Below are 12631 nucleotides of genomic sequence, written 5' to 3' on the forward strand. Positions count from 1 at the left end.
CAATTGCCTGTGCCGCAATCCATGATCCATGCTCATGCTTCCTGAAGCAGAAGAGTGTCAACCTAGAGAGGACTTTGCAGTCTGTTCTTATGCAATGGAAAAACTTCGCTCAAATCTTCGAGAACGATAAAGAGTCTAGAATCAACTAGAGGGAGTATCTAATATGGATCATTTGAATTATCTATAATTGGTTAGATTGGCCCGCCAGCTCGTAGCAGGGATCAGACTACAATATAGAGCGAGGCTGGTGATTTAACCTTGTCTTCGCACTCCGATCACATTGATCTATCTTGTGGAACAATCGCCACCATCGACCAAACCATTGCAGAATTTGAGCACCAGCTGGAATTGTCTCATCTACTCGTTTGATCTTTCTTCATCACCTCTGCAAGAAGCGGGGATGCCAGCTCAATGCCAGAGACCTGGACAATCTCTTGGAACCGTTGGATGATCCACTTCCGAGCCCGACCTGCTGTAGCTTCCGATATTCCAGCCATGTATAGGCACCAAATGAGCATATATGCTCCGGACACGCTGGTCCCAGGAGAAGGATTATTGGCGGAGAACTCAAAAGGACTTGATGGCGAAGACACGATACCCATAGCCTGCGGAACCGTGGCGAGGACATCCTCGCTCAGCCGGGAGAGAATCTCGCGTGTCTCGTATAGCTGCTGCTGACGCAACTGGACGCAGGCGGCTGGGGCAGCTACTTCCCGCGCCAGAAGGCTCTTCAGAAGGTAGCAAATCACTTCGCAGAGGATGATCTGGATACAGCGGGCGTTGTTCCAGGCTCGGATTGACCATACAGATGGGTACAGGTCGGTACGGTCGGCGTAGATCAAGCGAGAATGACGCTCGGCCAGAAGTCCTGCCATCATCAACTCGTTCGTGGTTGCAGTAAAATACGGCTCTTGGACGGCGAGCATGTCCATGCCACGTTGGAAGTCCTGACGCAGCGCCAGCGCCGCAGCGAGAATCTCCGGCCAGAGAGCTGGATCTGGGTTCTTCATCACCCGCGCCAACAGGTCGACACACCAGGTAGCGAGGATTCCAATATGCCAGATCGCGTTGGCCGGGTCCACGTGCTTCGTGGCCTCCTCCTGGAGCTTTCGTAGGTCATCCGGAAACGGCCGGCTCAGGCGTGTGCAGGCAATAATCATGTCCGTCCGAACCTGGGTGAAGAGGAGGATGGCGAGCGGGCTGCGGGCAAATTGATCCCTGCCGCGGAGGACGGCGAGCGCGGCCGCCCCCTCTACGTGACGGACCCAGGAGTCGAACTGGGAGAAGTGCTCGAAGACACCTAGGGAGATCACAGCCATCAGCGTGCTGTCCTTGACAGACTCCACTGGCGAGGCTAAGGCGGCGTTGACGCTCCGAATCGCTTCGGCGTACTTGAGGCGGGCCTGCCGAGCTAGCTCGGGCTGATGGCCGGAGTTCGCCAGCGCCCCCAGGCCCACCGCTGCCAGGCTGGCGACCAAGGAGGGGTGGTCGTCATTGGCGCCAAGCGTGGCCGGAATGTACTTGAGGTAGCCACGCGATGGACTATGATCGTCGGTTACGAAGTGGTGGAGGAAATAATTGACGCCGATTTGGTCCATGTTTGGGCAGGGATTGGGTGGGGGCAAGGGGCTATGCACCATCTCGGTCGGAGCTGCCGCACTGGGGCTTTGGGGTCTTGTAGCATGAATCCGAGACCGTTGGATGGTTCGGTTGGTCTGGTCGCGAAATACAAGCTCCCAGGGATCTCGATAGCCCCGGCATTGTTCTCCGAGGCGGGTGCATTGCCCGCATTGGGGACGCTGCTGGTCGCACTGTGTTGCTGTAATTAGTATCAGATTCGAATCGATTTTCAAAGGGTACAAGAGGAAGACGAGGAAGCAATGTCACGTACACGTCGTTTAATCGCTCGACAATTGCCACAGTTTCGGGAGACTCGTGGACGTGGCTGAGGCATATTTCTTTGGTGGGGGGGGGGTTTGGAGAATGAAGAAGTTTGAAGATAAGCAGGGGGTGTGGAGAAGGAGGAGCAAGACTGGTTTGCGAGATCCGGCCGCGCGCCCCACAACTACTCCCGTCAGCACTAAGCCTCTTGCGGTAGGCGAGATGCTCAGAGGGCTGTGTATACTGAGGTACTCAGCTCAGTCTGATCTGGTCAAACCATAAATACGCATTCTCTGCCAGTGCATACTGCCTTGAATTCAATTCCTCCTCAACTTTCAGACTACCACAAGCATCTCATACACTTCCCCAATCTTTACCTCACAATCCTCAATCGAACACAATGGGCACCGTGACCTACCGTGATGGAATCGCTATCCTACAGCTCATCATATTCCCCTTCATTGTGGTCGCCGCCTTATTCATCTGGAACCGCACGGGCTGGAAAGCTGGCAGCAAGATCTGGCGGTTTGCAGTCACCCTTTCGCTCATTCGGATCGCTGGCAGCATCTCGTCGCTGCTGACCATCAATAATGATTCATACAACGTTGAAGTCGCCGTGGCCGTGTGCGAACTAATTGGAATCGCGCCCTTGTTACTCACATACGTCGGCTTGTTGAGGCAAATGTGAGTGGACTGGGAATGTACATCTGATCTGGATACGGACTAGAGAGCTAACTATGGTGATTGAATCAGTGACACGCAACAAAGCCTCCCTCCTCGGCTCATCAACGGAGTGGCCATCATCTGTGTCATTGGCCTGATACTTGGTATTGCCGGTGTCAGTAGCGCTAGCGACAATGGCACCTATCATCCCGATAGCATCGTCAAAGCGTCGATGGGCATCTTCCTCGCGGTCTTCGTCATCATTCTTCTCCTTACCTATCTGCTCTTCGTCCGAGTTCGGCCCACCATGCGGGTGTTCCAGAAGAAGCTCTTTCTCGCCATTGCCTGCTCTTGTCCCTTGCTGGTTGTTCGACTGGTTTACTCGGCGCTCGGAGATTTCACTACAGATTCCCGGTTCACGGTACTCGTGGGAAGTCCCACCATCTATCTGTGCATGGATGTGCTGGAGGAAATCTTCGCCATGATTATCACCATGGTGCTTGCAGTATCTGCTGTGTTGGAGAAGGACTTTGTCCAGCCGGGCTCCATCAGGCAACCTGAAGAGGGGAAAATCGAGGGGGTATAAGGCCGTTTACCGTGGCGACGGCAGGAGACTGTTCTAGTGTGATGTTGTATAATTGGTTTTGGTTTCCGAGAGTATCTTTCCTTATTCGAAGATCGCATATCTATAGAGTTTCCGCACTGTCCACATTGTTTCAGTTTGTACTGAATGATAATCATCCCTGTTCATGCCCTTATACTGAATAAGTATCACACATAGGCCGACAAGTGCTGTAGGAAACATAACCTAAGCAAGCTGGGTGCTTAGCTGCATTGGAGGCCCCACCCCAAGAGGGAATCTCTTTTGGGTAACTCATAACCCAGTGAATATTACGTACCTAGTCGTTGGCTGTGTCCGGGCGTCGATTATCTCATTGGATAGGGTTGTTGGTACGCCCGGTCATCGTGGAGTTTGACATGTTTAGGGCGTTTTGTGGCTATCCGCCGTGGGTCCAATGGATGTGGTTGGCTCGTCCGCTCGACGTAGGATTTTCATTCGACCCCAAATGAAGGGAATACCTAAGCCAACTTAAGTAACTAACTTATGGACACCTCAGTCCCTCTAAGCGGGCTACTAGACCTGAATCGGCAAGCGAGATGCTCAGCCAATCAGCTTATCGCACTAAGTAAAATATGCGGTGCCGATCTACAGTATTCAGCCTCGCCGCTCGTCTTTTGTCAGAGTCCAGCTATAACTAATCGTTGCTGAACCTGTACCGGGCTGATGCATCTTAGCAGACAGAACCCTCTTTTTGTTAGGAGATTACTGGATTAAAATCGCTACGGAAGAACTCTGGCGCTATGTGCGCTGCTTCCCTACACTCATCCCTGCCCATCTCTATCCAAGCACCGTCCAATTTACTTCGGGGCACGGTCGCAAATAATGTCGAACATTTCTCAACATCCGATATGCCCAAGACACCTCTGGCAGGAATCGGGTCGCACCGCCAAAGCCGTTCAGCTGTGCACCCGCCACCGTAGAAAACAAAGTTCTTGGAAATGCGTTGGTCACCTCCTTGAGCCTCTGTTTTCGCCTGTTTGGTTTTATTGTCTTTTTCGGGCCCAAGATATATTCACGTAGTTTGAACCAGAACAAGCTTTGCAACCCATTGCAACTCAAATGAAGTATTGTATCTGATGAAGGTGAATAACAAGGATACCTGCGACCTCCAACACTAAAAGAAGGGTTGATGAGATCAGTCTGTGTGCCCTGGGGCAGTTGTGTTGTATGTTTGTCCGTCCTCTATAGAGCCCGCTTGAGGGATCATGCGATACGAAACTCGATGCTCTTGATCCGGTCCTGTTATCTTCGGCTTTCAAAACAGCCTGTGGTGCGGTAGCTCCTCACATCGTGAACTACAATTGCACTTATCAGGGCCGCCTGGAGAATGATTAATATAAGTTGCATGGCCGAAATGCTTTGTTGCGAATTCCGTCCGCCTCCTGTTTACAGGTTAGGCAGAAGTACGACTTCTGTTCTCGACTATACCAACTGACTCATCACTAAGTAGATAGTAACTAAGGCTACTAGTAATATATATATGGACATAGATTCGAGTTGATTCTAATAGTTCAATCAGCATAAATCTTAAATGATTCTCGTAACCGAGAACTTTTCTTCTAACATCTTTTTGGTTTCTCTCGAGAAATTTCAAATCCTGATCACTATACATACGGCATGGACTTACTGCCAAGTGAAAAAGAAGTAGCCTATGATAATCCAATCTCGGCGGAATCTTCACGTAGAACCACTATAGAAGTAACATTTTAAGGATATAAACTCGAAAATTATACTAAAAGCAGGTAAAGCCAGCATAGGGCAGCTCTGGGAAAAATGAGCCCACCCCCCTGCCAGCTTTCCCCTTCCAGCCATCATTCCCCTCGTCACCCGAGGCAGCATGAAGGACAAAGCCTCGATCCCTTTAAGACACCGAAACACAGTACGCCTCATCTACCCAGAACCCCGTCGTACAATCCGAGGAAACGGCCGGATTCCATGCCAAAAATTGCTCCAGAGTGATATTGTACTTTGTTTCGACGGTGGCGCAGGTATCGCCGGCTGAGACCAGATTAGCTTTCTGGCACCACTGGAGACCCCGGAAGGAATAAAGATCCAGATAGCTGGATGAGCGCGATCTAAAAGTGGACTTACATTGCACGACATAGTACTCATCGCAGTCTGAGGGAATCCCACTCTGCGTTGGGGCAGGGGGGGTCACCGATGCCGCGGAGGTTGATGCGGCTGAGATTGTTGGCGCGGTGGTGGTGGTGGCGGTGGTGGTGCTGGAACTAGATACGCCCACGCAGTAAGCTTCGTCCGCCCAGAAGCCGGTTGTACAGTCGGACGAGATAGCTGGGTTCCAGGCGAGGAACTGAGCTCTGGTGATGTTGTATTTGGCGGCGATGGTGGCACAGTTGTCGCCCGCTGCGAGTAGAGAAAGGGTTATTCAATCAGCATCTGTGGACTTAAAATAAGACCGTGTTGGAGAAGTGTGGCTTACTCTCTGCGACGGCGTACGCATCACAGTTTGCTGGGATGCCGGATTGTGTAGGGGCTGGTGGTGTGACGGAAGAAGTGGAAGATACAGAGGAGGAGGACGACGACGAAGGAGATGCAAGCGTCGTCGAAGAAGCAGTCACAGTCGCCGTGGTGTTTGTCACCACCCCTACGCAGTAGTCCTCATCGGCCCAGAAACCGCTCGTGCAATTCGACGAGATCGCAGGGTTCCAGGCCAGGAACTGAGCCACTGTGATGTCGAATTCGGCGGCAATGGAGTCGCAGCTGTCACCCGCTGCGAGAGAAGAGTTAGTGCATCTGTCCCCCAAGTGGGTCAGGGTTGAGTGACCTACTTTTAGCGGCGTAGTATGCATTGCAGTTGGCAGCAATGCCGGTCTGCACCGGGGCAGTCGGACTGGTGGCGGCTGTTACAGTAGTCGAGGAGCTGTTGGTCGCAGTCATGTTGCTGTACTGCCAGCCAGATAGAGGGTCAACACAGTAAGCGTCACCCGTAACAAGATCCGAGTCACAGGTAGTATAGTTGAGCGAAGGGTTAGCTTCGGTAAACAAGTGAATGGCAATACTGTTGGCGAGACAGATGTCCGAGCAGTTGTAGTTCAGGCTGGCCTCGTTGACGAACCACGCACCGCAGTCAAGGGTGGTCCCCAACGCTACTTGAACCCCTGCCGGTGGATCAACTGGCTCCTCCTCGCCAGAAGAAGTTGTATTTAAGGCCTGGCCGGTGTATGTTCCGCCGGGAGGAGAGACGCAGAGCACCGAGCCCCAATATGGGTTGGTCGAGTGCAAATTGGAGCAGTTCCAGTTCAACTGCGAGTTCCAATTGATGACCTCCGCTGTTGTAATGAAGTTGGCGACTGCAACACTCGAGCATGTATCGTTCGACTGCACGGAATAGACGTCGGTGCAGGTCAGAGGAAGGCAGAGAGTGGTGCCAGCTGCGATATCCGAGCAATTCAGGATATTCGGATTGGTGTAGTACATTGTCGCCGCCGAGATACCTTCAGCCAGAGCAATTGAGTCACACGTGTCGCCGTTTTTAGTGGTGTAGACATTCTGCGAGACACAGGTGGAGGTTGTCGTGGGCACGGATGCATTAAAGGCGCTGGCCGTGGCGTTGAAGTCGGCCACCGTCAAATTGCAAGTGGCTGCCACGTACTCAAAGGTCGTCTGCCAGTCATCGTTGTAGACGTCCGAATAAGCATCCGCCTGCATCAGCTCTAGCTTTTTCACATAGCAATAGGAGCACAAGTCCGAGGTTGAGATATTGGACAACGAATCGACGTTGTCAAAGGTTGCAATCTCATCTATGTAAGTGTTAGTATCTGGTGATATATCATTTATCGTAGACGATTCAATGCGTCTTTCAAGTGTTCCTCTTACCATTGCAATTCTCGCCTGTCGTGGGATCAGCAAAGCAAGAATGATTCCAGCTGCTCCAAACCTGGTCAACCAGAGCCAAGAAAGACATGCCAGGAATCAGCTCAGCCGAGGAACCGCAACTGGCTGAAACTGAATCATGCAATTGCGCAAGCGAAGCCTCGCAGCTGGAAGCACAGAGTAAAGTTGTCAGCGTGGCATTGTCTAGGCTATCAATATAGTCATCCGTGTCAATCAACGAGATAGCATCATTACAGTCAACCGTCTGATACAATGCATTTTCACACGTGGATGTCAGCCCTAACCCGGATAAAGTGCCATTGGCAAAGACTGACACCCCTGACGAGCTTGTTTCAATGGAATCAGTTCCGCGTGCATGAGCTTGGTGCTCAGCGCGGTGATGGAAGTAACCATGAGACAGGGAGTGGGCAGCTTGTCCCGTTGTAAAAAAGCATGAAGTTGCAAGAAGCACTAACGTACAGCGGTTCCCCATGGTTGTGAAGCCGATAGAACGGTCGCAGAGAGTCAGACCAGGAAGAAGAAGAGATAGAAGCTCAACATCGAGATAACAGTGAGGAGGAATGGATTATGAAGGCTTGCCGTTCTATCAAAGGGCCCGCGGTGAAGACGACTTTCATAACCTCGCTGAGTCCCACTCAATTGACCATGTTGTATACGATACCCCGTTTCGAGGCCGGTGTTAAAGTCTGGCTGGTGCTGTGGCTTACTCAATCGGGATCTCATCTCCGAGGGTTCGCGACTCGGGGGGCCATGTAAGATGAATCTGAGACATTTGGGGACCAGCTAGCTTCAATAGTCTACATTAGATCTAATGACAGCTGATAGGCGGCAGAAGAAAAGTACATGACAACGAGATTGGAATGCAACGATAATTTCAACTTATTTTGTCTAAACGTATACACTCTTCACTATTGGTCGATTCCAGGTGGGGAACCGGAAGGACGAACCCTAGCCAGGGGTCTTGGAGGGTACAGTTCCTTCAGGGGTAGACTATTATCAGACGGCATATTGTGCGAGACTGTGGCAAACACAACATGCTCCACCTACTAAACTTCCGTGAAGAGCCGGATAAGACTCAATGCGCTGATTAAATTCCTTTTTGCTTCGCTTAATTGCACCTGGGACATTGGGGGCCAAGGCTTAGCCCCGGGTAAGCATTTTAGACAACCCTGAGTGCAGTCTTAGCCTCTAAGCCGAATGGTTAGTGCAGCACTAGCTCTCTCTTAGCGTGAGGCTTTTAGGGTCTGAACTGCGGCCGTTCTTTCCTCTGTTAATGACCCCTAATGGACTTAATATATCGGCTAAATCGAACACTAAGAGATCTCTTTACGCTGAATAACCTCTATAGTGGGTCCTCAGGTCCGGTCCCTGTAGGTACTCGGGCCTACGGAGATTGTCCTTTGACTCATGGAATATACTGCCATTCATTGAGACCTGTTCCACCGGCCATATCACTCAATTACATTACTCAACAACTCGTGATAATGGAGATTTAATTTGCGAATCGGCCCATTTAGATTGAGGTTACTGCAGGCCAGTTAGCGAACGAGATGTTCAGCCTCACTTGGGTTCCCAAACCTTCCGTGCTACTGCCTCATCAAGAGACTCAAGTGTTGTGTACTCGGCCGAATTGAAAGACGAAAGAAGGGGCTCAAACAGTCCTGAAAGGGACAAGGAAGCCGAACCTCGGCAGATGCAGTAATAGAAGCATGCGTACGGATAGGGCAACAGAGGCCTACCTCAACGCCGCTGTGGGGTCAAGATATGCAACCCATCTACGGGTGGGCACTGGCTAGAGCGTTGACTATCCGAGGAGCAAGAGGACACTCCGGCCACCTTGACCGCAATGTTATTGCCCACGTCTCTAGTCCGTGACCATCGATCCATAAGAGTGAAGTCCATATATAAGTCTAACTCTGGTAACAACTATCAACGCACTCCTTGAGTTTCTTTCGTTCTCATCCAGCGGTAATGTATACCAACTGACATTCTTTCTTTCTTTCTTTTTTTTTTGGCTTTTTCCCCTACCCTCATCCATTCTTTTCAATCAATCGTTCATTTCTCTCCTTCTGCAAATAATCTATCCATGCGGGTTGTTGCGCTTTGGGCGCTTCTAGCCGGGCTGGGAGGGTTGCCCTCAGTTTTCGCAGACACATCCTCATCCACATCTTGCAGCGCTACGGTGCCCTGTGAGACTGGCTGCTGTGACAAATATGGGGTGTGCGGTATGGGACCCAATTTCTGTGGCCCTGACGTGTGTATAAACAGCTGTGATGCCAAAGCCGAGTGCAACCCGGACAATTGGCCGTCCGAATATGTGAATGCAACGACATGTCCGCTGAATGTGTGTTGCAGTAAATATGGCTTCTGCGGTACAACCGAGGATTTCTGTGGGAACAAGACCGTTACCGCCCCCTCATGTGATGCCAGTACTCACTCCATCACTCGTGTCATTGGATACTACAATTCTGCAGCAGCGTCACGCGGCTGCGATGCTATGGCTCCTTACTCCGTGCCTCAGGGTGTCTACACCCATCTCTACTTCGCTTTTGGCAGCATAAATCCGGACACCTTCGAAGTTATTCCCGCGGAGCAGTCTGATGAAGCTCTGTACCCGCAACTAGAAGCACTGCAGATTCGTGACTTGGACCAAGAGCTGTGGCTGTCGATTGGGGGATGGGACTTTTCTGACAGTGACGAACCCACTGCCACCACCTTCTCCGACCTTGCGGCCGCCGACTCCACCACGCAGGCAGCCTTTTTCAAGTCTCTTATTAATTTCATGAGTACCTATGGCTTTACCGGAGTGGACATCGACTGGGAGTACCCGGCTGCCACTGAGCGCAACGGTCGTGCAGAGGACTACGACAACTTTCCCAAGTTCTTGGCCAGCTTGAAAAAAGCCTTGAGTGACTACAAGTACGGTCTATCGATTACACTTCCAACCAGTTACTGGTATCTCCAACACTTCGATCTCACCTCAATTGAGCCTTCCGTCGATTGGTTTAATGTGATGAGTTACGATCTCCACGGCACGTGGGATATAACAGATGTCTGGGAAGGCCCTTACCTCAATGCCCACACCAATCTGACTCAGATCAAGTCCGCCCTTGATCTGCTATGGGGCGTCGACATCGAGCCCTCCAAGGTAAACCTTGGATTAGCGTTCTACGGCCGCAGTTATACCGTGGCGAGCTCCTCCTGCACCGAACCTGGCTGTGAATATCTCTCTGCCGGCACCGCTGGGGATTGCAGTGATACCGCCGGTGTCCTGTTCAACAGCGAGATTGAAGACATCATTAGCGAGTACAACCTGACGGCCACGCTGTATAAAGATGCTGCGGTTAAGACGATCACCTGGGATACCGACCAATGGGCTTCGTTTGACGACGAAGACACGTGGAAGCTCAAAGCAGAGTACGCCAAGTCTGTATGTCTGGGTGGGGTCATGGTCTGGTCGGTTGATGAAGATGACGCGCAGGACACCTTTTCCGACGGCCTTGCGTCTGCCTTAGGGTTGGACGTGAATCTCAACGCGACAACCGGACTGCCACTGACTATCGCAGAAAAGTCTACGACAACCACGACCACAACCTCGTCTCAAGATAGTGTCTGTCGCTTCATTAACTGCGGAGAAACCTGTCCCACAGGTTTCACTGAGATCACCCGCGATGACAAGAAGTCGCAAATCATGTTGGACTCAACTGAGTGCTTAACAGGGTCGAAGCAGACACAAACCCTATGCTGCCCTACATCGAGTGACCTCCCAACTTGTCGCTGGCGTGGCTTTCATAACAGCGGCAAGTGCAAGGGAGGCTGCGATACCGGGGAAGCAGAAGTAGGTACGATCACTGCTGGTTGTCACTCGGGATATCAGTCCGCCTGCTGCACAGTCACCACCTCGACTAAGCCCTGGTCGGAGTGTGCGTGGACCTCCAGCTGTGAGAAGGATGACACCTGCCCGTCAGGGTACGACACCTTTGTTGTGGGATCTCGTCAAGGTTGGGGAGGACGGAAAACATGCAGTGGGAAAAAGAACTACAACTACTGCTGCAAGAGCTCAATCCCGGACGCCTTCACCAACTGTGCCTGGACGGGCCATGAGGTATCTTTCACGAATACCGAGTACTGCACCGATGCCTGCCCTTCTGGTGCCATTCGTATTGCTGAAGAGTCGATCGCCACGCTGATGGGCGCGAACCGACCCGGCAAGGCGTCCGACTGCTATTATGGCAACGAGGCCTATTGTTGCAATGGCACCACTACGACCACCTCCAGCGTCAGTCCACGCTCCAGCTCCGATCCCCTCGCCGACTCTACAGCGTATGAGTTTGAGTACTATCTGAACCAATGGCTGGACAACCCCACGTGTTCCGCCAACGAGGACGCTCAGTACAGTGCGACCTTTGACTATTCCAAACGAGATTTGCACCAACGGGCCTCGACTTCGACCACGACGAGCAAGCAAGACTTGGTCTACATGTATGCCCTAAGCTACCTCGTAGCATGGCTTACCTCCTCCACGCCCCGATCCGACCTGACCGACATTTTCAATGATGCCATGGCGGATCATGGATATCAGGACGAAGCGGCCAATCTCACCATCTTTACGGACACGATCTATGGGTACGGAGACCCTTGGACCGGATCACCCAGCTGGGATGCTGAGTCAATTGTCTCGCAGTTTCTGTGTGATATTGCCACATCTGCCAACAGCATCCAGAGCATGGGTGCCGCGAGCTCTATCCTATGCGAGCTGGAGTCTACCTCATCCTCCACTACTAGCAAGCGGACACTGGAAGAACTCTTCGAAGATGAGTACTCACAAGACGCCGATCATTACGCAACAGCCGGGGGCAACACATCGGTGCCGTTCGGCAAACGCATGCTGGATGGAGCCAGCGAGAGTACTCGATCAGCAAATGGTGACCAGCCTACTATCCTCGCCGCACTACGGGGAGTCGTGAATGTAAGGAGGAACCAGAATAACCTGTTCGCCCCCTTCAACCGCTAATGAATCGTCGATAGGGAGATTTAACATTCCACTACGCCCGCTGGATCCAGGGATCCACGCGCCGGGAGGTCAACCTCGAATTGGCCTTTTGGATTGGCCCTACCCCTGGCACCGCGCCCACGACGTCGATGCTGGCCACCTACGGCGACAGCGGCGACACGGTGAACACAGACCGATGGATCGTCTTCCATCTGCACATGCCACTGGACGCTTACACTTTCCCCGCTCTCACCAGCTCCAATCGGAACTTCTACCCAGGAGTGTCAGCCATGACGGTCTATCACAGCCAGACGCTGCACTCGCTCGGCAACAACGCCGATCCCCGAGCCGAATTCCGCTTCTCCAACACCTATGACAATAATGGTGCCAGTGGAGTCAATGTCGGGACCAGAGCGAACTACAACGGGCGCGCAGAGGCCATCGCCTGCAACAGCAATAATCGGTGGTACATCGGCCGTGACTCGACGGCTAACATCCAAGCGGCCCGGCGGAGTCGGACAAACCTCCCTGTCACCTATGTCACCGAGCTGAACGCATTTGTAGGTTTTACTTTGACTACAGTTTTTTTTTTTTTTTTTTTTTTTTTTTTTTTTTTT

General features: G+C 51.9%; 4 protein-coding genes across 4 annotated transcripts in view; 2 read left to right on the plus strand and 2 right to left on the minus strand.

The window, feature by feature from the left end:
* Nucleotides 1–246: 246 nt before the first annotated feature.
* Nucleotides 247–1971, minus strand: BP01DRAFT_334498 (Zn(II)2Cys6 transcription factor domain-containing protein). The gene is made up of 2 exons (XM_025573164.1): nt 1892–1971; nt 247–1811 (listed from the first exon to the last, which is right to left on the minus strand). Exons 1-2 carry the CDS (start codon nt 1952–1954, stop codon nt 354–356), a joined length of 1521 nt encoding a protein of 506 aa, XP_025434017.1. The 5' UTR covers nt 1955–1971; the 3' UTR covers nt 247–353.
* Nucleotides 1972–2281: 310 nt separating this feature from the next.
* Nucleotides 2282–3581, plus strand: BP01DRAFT_407503 (uncharacterized protein; the record flags this gene model as incomplete). Its single annotated transcript, XM_025578796.1, has 2 exons — nt 2282–2565; nt 2635–3581. 2 exons carry the CDS (start codon nt 2282–2284, stop codon nt 3128–3130), a joined length of 780 nt encoding a protein of 259 aa, XP_025434018.1. The 3' UTR covers nt 3131–3581.
* Nucleotides 3582–4815: 1234 nt separating this feature from the next.
* On the minus strand, nt 4816–7493 carry BP01DRAFT_363219 (LysM peptidoglycan-binding domain-containing protein; the record flags this gene model as incomplete). Its single annotated transcript, XM_025576261.1, has 6 exons — nt 4816–4856; nt 5258–5530; nt 5607–5897; nt 5956–6927; nt 7004–7204; nt 7481–7493. 6 exons carry the CDS (start codon nt 7491–7493, stop codon nt 4816–4818), a joined length of 1791 nt encoding a protein of 596 aa, XP_025434019.1.
* A 1638-nt stretch (nt 7494–9131) lies between these two features.
* The window catches only part of BP01DRAFT_313070 (uncharacterized protein), a gene marked incomplete at its 3' end in the record, with an annotated part of 6199 nt that continues 2699 nt past the window's right edge, over nt 9132–12631 (plus strand). The window contains exons 1-3 of the mRNA XM_025572497.1: nt 9132–11839; nt 11924–11990; nt 12050–12574. Of these exons, the coding sequence (XP_025434020.1) occupies nt 9249–11839; nt 11924–11990; nt 12050–12574 (3183 nt within the window). The remainder of the gene's footprint in view (nt 11840–11923; nt 11991–12049; nt 12575–12631) is intronic.

Source organism: Aspergillus saccharolyticus, assembly GCF_003184585.1.
Source record: "Aspergillus saccharolyticus JOP 1030-1 unplaced genomic scaffold BP01scaffold_5, whole genome shotgun sequence".
NCBI classification, from domain to species: Eukaryota; Fungi; Ascomycota; class Eurotiomycetes; order Eurotiales; family Aspergillaceae; genus Aspergillus; species Aspergillus saccharolyticus.

Excerpts from the sequence above, each read along its gene's own strand:
- BP01DRAFT_334498 (XM_025573164.1), bottom strand. The coding sequence starts at position 1,954 with ATGCCTCAGCCACGTCCACGAGTCTCCCGAAACTGTGGCAATTGTCGA. Across the intron at positions 1,812-1,891 it reads GTCGAGCGATTAAACGACGT|TGCGACCAGCAGCGTCCCCA; the intron begins GTACGTGACATT and ends ACAGCAACACAG.